This window comes from Melanotaenia boesemani, chromosome 20 (genome assembly GCF_017639745.1).
Source record: "Melanotaenia boesemani isolate fMelBoe1 chromosome 20, fMelBoe1.pri, whole genome shotgun sequence".
Lineage (NCBI taxonomy): Eukaryota > Metazoa > Chordata > Actinopteri > Atheriniformes > Melanotaeniidae > Melanotaenia > Melanotaenia boesemani.
The window spans coordinates 30,168,841-30,175,420 of record NC_055701.1 but is presented as its reverse complement, the minus strand read 5'-3'; the positions used below and the strand labels follow the sequence as shown (position 1 = coordinate 30,175,420).

The following is a 6,580-nucleotide window of genomic DNA, read 5'->3' as shown; positions in this document are numbered from 1 at the left end:
TAGGACCGAATTGAGTAGCCCTGTACTACATGATGCAGTGGGTCCTCGCCCACAGCCAAGAACCAGATTAGGTTTGGGTGTTGCTTGTTGGGTTTGCCGGACGATGCTGTTTGTTTTCTAGGGGGAAATTTTGGGGCGACAGCTTGTTCAGACCTGGTCGCCTGTTATTCCAGTCTAATCTGACCAGGTTGGTTTAGTTGTGGAAGGAAAACCATGGCAGGTGTTTTAGGTTTGACCTCTTCAAACCAGGTCTAATGACCTTGTTTCAGACCCGGAGACATCCGCAGATTGAAGACTTGGGTTTCTTACTGAATTCATTCTGCAGAGCAAAGCGCCGTCTTCCCAGCCCCTGCTCTGGATCCCAGTCCCTGCCTCATCCTGCTCCGGATCCCAGCCCCTGTCATATTTGTTAGAAGCGACCTGAAACTTCATTCATTAACAAGCCGAACCTCCATCAAAGAAGAATGAAGATAGTTTACATGTTACAGGGTGGATCTGGATCTGGGGTTCTGGTAAAACCAGAACACGGATCAACAATAATCTGGCACCAAGAGAGGCGACAGATTTCTGATGAAGATAAAGTCATCATGAAGAAGCAGAAGCTCACGTCCTCCGTTGGTTTGTAGTAACAGCTGGAGAAGCTCCAACTTGTTTCTGCAGATTTACCAGAAAGTTCCAGCGTAGAACAAAGTGGCGGCGTTGAACCGCAGACCTTCCACAGCTCGCCGGCAACCCAGCACAGGAAGAAATTCAGCATCTGGGCTCCATCACAAAACAGGTTTAATTTAATATCTCTTTATTTTTTTAAAATAATTAAACATCTGTATTTCTCCAACCCTTTATCTGTTTCTCAGCTTTTAAATCATGTTATATTCGGGCCATTCTACAGCACACAGTAATTCTGGCGAGGGGGGGGGGGTCACTGTCAAAAATACTCCCAAACAAGACAAAGTGGTCTCTCCATGCCTTCCCTCCTCACCCCCCTGCCCCTCGCCCCGTCTACCCACCCCTACCCGGCAATTCCCTCCCTCCCCAACTAAAAAATAATAATATATCCAATGGTCAAAAGAAACTTCATCAAAATATCCAAAATAAGATAAAAACCAAGAGAGAGGAGTGAGACAGAAAGAAAAAACAGACTGAAAGGGGAAACACGATCATAAATACCAGGAAGTCTTGTTCCATAATACCTCTTATATACTGGATTCTCCTCCACGCTTTGCTAACAAAAACAAAGGCTAACATACTACAAGATACAGATCAGAGTACTGCATTCAATAATGTACAGGTCGTCCTTCGTCTCTGCTGTAATACTGGAAACCAACGCAGCGCCCCCATCACCCCCCGATGGGGGGCGGGGACTGAAGAGGAGGAAGGTGATGGTGCTCCTCTAGTTTTAAGTCTTGGTTAGGCAGGATGGTACCAGTTCCAGACTGTTACCAACAAAATCCGGTCTGTTTGGAGGGGGGGGTCAAAGGTCAGAGAAATAAAAGCTGGAAGGGGAAATGTACAGAGTGTGTTTACATGCACAACATCAGGATTTAACCAGGTGGTAGGAGGATCTGGAAATCCAGGAGAGGCTGACCCTAACGCCATGTTCAAGTTCGCCTAGTTTCCCGTCGCTAGGTCTACCGGTCTACTGGCACCGAGGAGACGTTTGATCAGGATTCACATGGGAAACCATTCATGGCTTTAGAAGTAAGAACACAGCTGTCCAGGTGGACTGAAAATGTGGTGAATGTTATCTAAGGTCCTTTTTCTTCCCTAAAACTAAAAATCAACCCATTAAGACTTCGACGCTAATCTCATATTTAACTCATTCAGGCAGGAGAAATATACACAATATACACGTTTTATCATCTGCAGCGACGCTGCAGAATGTGCATGTAAACACACTCAGATGATGGTTTGTAAATGTTGAAGTCCCTGTATGTTTGGTTTATTGCCTGTTTATAACAGGATGGAGAACCTGTGGAGAGGGTAGGCGGAGGCTAAAGAGATGAATGGAGGCGTCCTTCAAGTTACTCCTAATCAGTCTGGGTGGATATGACCAATAGGAGGGCAGGAGAACAGAAAGATAGAGGCAACAAGAGGAAACGCAAAGAGGAGAACCAGGAAAAGAAAACGGACATGTGGGACTGTAGTGAAGAGGAGGAGTGAGATGAAGCTCAAATTCAACCCATCTTCTCATTTTGTTTTCTTGTTTTTCAGTTCATGTCACACAGTCCAAAAAGTTTTCTCTTTTTTTGTTGAAATCCCCCTCCCATACAAGTCATTTTCTATTTTTTTCTTTTTTTATTATTATTATTGTTTTGTTTTTCTGTCTGCAATAATATCAGCTTAAGGGAAAAAAAGAAAATTATTTACAGTGCTGTTGAAATAATGAAAACAGACGTGATGAATCTACTGTAAAGTAAGTCGCACAAACACAGGAGAAACAATAAGGAAACAAAAACAATGAAGGAACCAGCGGCGCTCCGGGTCCATCCGGAGACCACGGCTGTATCAGGAGCTCTGGGCAGACGTAGCCGATGTGGAAGGAGGAGAGGGGGAGTCGGATGGGGAGAGGAGGAAGGGGGGAGCGCAGCGTTGTCTTTGTTAAGTCGGGATGATCCCGTCGCTCCTAAGGCCTCGCTTCAGCTCCAGGTCCTCCAGCTTCTTCCACAGCTCCTCCCGCTCCTTCTCCTTCTTCTTTTCCCTGAAACAACATGAACAAGATTCAGCTGCAAAGAGCAGGACATCATGTCCGTTCTGAGCTGTGATCCTAACGTTCCTGACAAAAATTCAACCATCACAGGGTTAGTTTTTTTTCATGTGTGACGTTTAAAATCACAAATGACGTCATCTGCTTTCCTGCAGCCCGATCTGAGCTCACGGTGGGAAAAAAATAAATAAATAAAAAACTTACAAGTTTAATCAGCTGCAACTCAAAGAAATAAAGTCTGTTCTGTGCTTCTAAGAATCCAATATCTTGTTGTTTGTGAGGTGTGAAGGGTTTCCTGCAGGCATGATAAACCAGTCCTCCGTGGAGGCTTCTTACCGCTGGCGGTCCGACTTGTAAGTGGCTGTGAGCTCATCGAATAAGGTACTGTTCATCTCCATGAAGGCCTTCAGTACGTTGTACACCAGCGCCACGATGGCCCTGACAGGAGGGAGGACAGAGACACGTGGATTCACTTCACTCCTTCAGAAAACCACAACATGTTTAAAGCCAGAGCAACTACCGCCATGAATCCTGGACCGCATCAAACGGGCCACAGCTGCCTCGTTTCGGTCCCTTTCCTGAGCCTGGAAACTCGTTGAGGTGGATGGAAGACGCCTCTGCTTTATAAATTCTTGCCTAACATCGACAACATTTATTAGATGCAGATGATGAAAAATGAGGGAACTTCTTCATTTTCTGTCTATGGCATTAAGACCAGGACCAGACTGAAAGCTGTGCTCAGACCAGCTGCTGCAGCAGAACCTGGTGCCGGTCTGGTAGGAGGCTTGAGCTGATCTAGATCTGAATATTACAGTTAAAAACTACGGCAGCTTTTAAAAAGCACAACCCTGTTCCACAAAGCGGAGGCCGGTGAATTAACAGGAAGTACGTTTCTGGTATCCAGGACACAGTTTGACGGTTAAAGCTGGACAAGTTATTGCATCATCGCATTTTACTTCTATTCTATGTCTACAAGCCACAGAAACAAATAAAACACCTCGTCAGGTTGGAAACAACAACTTCTGCACATTCCCGCCCAGTCGCTCCACCAGCACAGACCCCCACATGGGCTCTACGATCGTCTGTATGTTCGCAGATTAACACAAGACTCGAGACCTGTGGACCGTGGGTTTTTATCTAGTTTGGTCCAGATCTACTCACGGGTTCCAGTGCTCTTTAGAGATCCTGTAGAGGCTGGCGAACATGATGGGCAGGATGACGCTGGAGTTCTCCTCAATCAGACTCATGATGTACTCGTTGTTCCAGTAGTACAGAGCTCGCTCTGCAACCTAGGACCAGACGGTCAAACATTACACCACACGGTCTTAGACGTGTCCCTGTGAACCTGACTGGGACCTCAGGTTGATCACCGTCACTGACCTGGAAATGTGGGCTGGACACACATCTGGAGATCTGTTTGAAAAGGGGCTCCTGGATCTTGATGAACTGTGTGGGCTCGATGACGTCCAGGATCTCCTCCAGCTCTCCTAGAAACATCACCTAAACCACCACGAGAGGGAAACCGTTAGGATACACCAACACACACACATTCACACACACACCTGAAACAAACACAGCATCACCTCTTTTTGACTGCAGGTTTTCGGCCAGAACTTCAGTAAACCTCTGATAACCTGAGGATGAGGAGGACAAGTCGGCTTTATGTAAGAGTCAACACCATCATTTAAAACCTGTGTAAGGCTTTTACTGGACTACAGGAGAACATGGACGTCTGATCTGAAGCTCCCGTAATGGAATGTGGCCACTAGTGAGAAGGTTGTTGAGAAAGTAGACGTGGTCCGAGACAGATTCTAAGGACTTGGTGTACCAATACTTACTGGTTCTGTTAATGTTGGGTCTTTCTCTAAGAACTGTACAATGCAATACGCCAACTGCAGGAAGAGGAGAGAGATGGTTACAAACCTCAGCAGATCCTAAATAATGAAGATAAAAAGCTGGAACTTGTCAGTTCCTGGAGCTTAAAATGGCCGGCACATCTGATCCTAAGGCAACACTCCTCCATTGAAAATGTGTTTTTTATCCCACCGTGATCTTAACATAGATGAGTTCTTTCATTTATCTCATGTTTTTATTTCGAAGGACAACTTGTGGTTAGTGTAGATCTCACCAGACTGTCCCTGTTTCTTCCTTCACACGAGCACCAAAATGTCACTTTATCGTTTCCTGCAAGGTGCCGTGCGACTGAAATGTCACATGGGTGTTGGATAATGGTGTGTGTATAAAAATAAAGGTCTGTGTGTGTGTGTACACGTGCACGCACATCTTTCAAGTCCAACTTCAGTCTTTCTGCCAGCGATATCGGGGCTTGTTTTGGTTCTTACTCGGTGCTTTGCCAGACATTCAGCTGCCACCAAAGCAAATTTGGATTTTGTTTTGGTTTTCGCTTCGTACTTTTATGTCGCTGCAGCCAGGACGAACCTGGTGACCAGCTGGAATTCAGCTCTGGCTCCTCTGAAGATCCGTCTAAGGACTCATCCGAAGACGAGAGCACAGAGGAGCAGCAAGATGGATCTCCAAAAACAGACAAAGTATTTGGCCTCCGACCAGCACTGAGACGCTTCATTCTGTCCCAGCACCGACAGGTTTGATCCTTAGACATACCTACATGCCGAATCCGTGAGCCATGTCCAGCTTTGTGCTGCTGTAAGGGAGCCGCTCGGCTACGGCTGGCAGGTGCTTCCCGCTAGTCGTGTTGCTATGCTACATGTTAGCATTGCTGCTTCCCACTAGTCATGTTGCTATGCTACATGTTAGCATTGCTGCTTCCCACTAGTCATGTTGCTATGCTACATGTTAGCATTGCTGCTTCCCACTAGTCATGTTGCTATGCTACATGTTAGCATTGCTGCTTCCCGCTAGTCATGTTGCTATGCTACATGCTAGCGTTGCTTCTACCCGCTAGTCATGTTGCTATGCTACATGTTAGCGTTGCTGCTACCCGCTAGTCATGTTGCTATGCTACATGTTAGCGCAGCTGCTTCCTGCTTGTCATGTTACTATGCTACATGCTAGTGTTGCTGCACATATGTCATGCTGCCTCATGTAGAGGGGGCTCTTCTGATGAAGAGATAAAAATTTCCCATGCAACTGTTCTATTTATGTTTTAACAAATAATAAAAATCCACAGCTCTGGGTTTCTTGATCTTAATTTACTTTTGAGTAACACTAACCAGAAAAGACATTTGGATATTTTTGCATACAGGCGTGTTAAATACTAAAGGAAATGACTAAAGAGAAATGATGTGATGGGCGGTTTACCATACCTGTGCATGGAAGAGGGACAGACTCCTGACAGTATGGAGGGGAATCAACACTTTGACCAGAAACTGTTTATGCTCTGCTTTCAGAGGCAGAGCGAAACCATTGATTATACTGAGAAGAGAAAGAGGAGACAAAAATGAACATAAGATAAAAGATAAAATGTAAAAGAACTTCTTTGTGAATGTATGAAAGGAAGTGTAAGATCAATGAGAAAAAGAAGGCTGTGTATAGGGTGATGCAGCCTGGAGGACATGGTGCTTTCAGACTCCACAATTACAGATAAAACTCTCACCGTTTCTTTTACTTTCTGATTTACTGGATGCAGAAGGTAGAAAATCCACCTTTTATGGGTCAAATCAGTCTTTTATTTTTTGGACAATTATATGAACATTTGCTCAAACTAGGAGTCGCTTGTTAGAAATTCCTGTAAATAAACTCGTGCTGCCATCGGCAAAATGTTTGTCTTGTTTAACATTTCGTTGGGTCCCAACTTCTGCCTTAAACTGCCAGAAATTCAGAGAATAAGACTTTAAATATTCGGGGTGCTGTACTGGTGCTATTTTCTAAGTGAATCTCTATTCCTGCTTTCTTATA

General features: G+C 45.0%; 1 protein-coding gene across 6 annotated transcripts in view; it reads right to left on the bottom strand.

The window, feature by feature from the left end:
* Positions 1-779: 779 nt before the first annotated feature.
* Positions 780-6,580, bottom strand: part of ppp2r5eb (protein phosphatase 2, regulatory subunit B', epsilon) — a 123,725-nt gene continuing 117,924 nt past the window's right edge. For all 6 annotated transcript variants that reach the window (XM_041971942.1, XM_041971940.1, XM_041971941.1 and 3 more), the window contains 7 exons: positions 5,989-6,097; positions 4,543-4,596; positions 4,288-4,338; positions 4,085-4,204; positions 3,866-3,993; positions 3,041-3,142; positions 780-2,698 (listed from right to left, as the gene is read on the bottom strand). In XM_041971942.1, the coding sequence (XP_041827876.1) occupies positions 2,599-2,698; positions 3,041-3,142; positions 3,866-3,993; positions 4,085-4,204; positions 4,288-4,338; positions 4,543-4,596; positions 5,989-6,097 (664 nt within the window). In that variant the 3' untranslated portion in view covers positions 780-2,598. The remainder of the gene's footprint in view (positions 2,699-3,040; positions 3,143-3,865; positions 3,994-4,084; positions 4,205-4,287; positions 4,339-4,542; positions 4,597-5,988; positions 6,098-6,580) is intronic.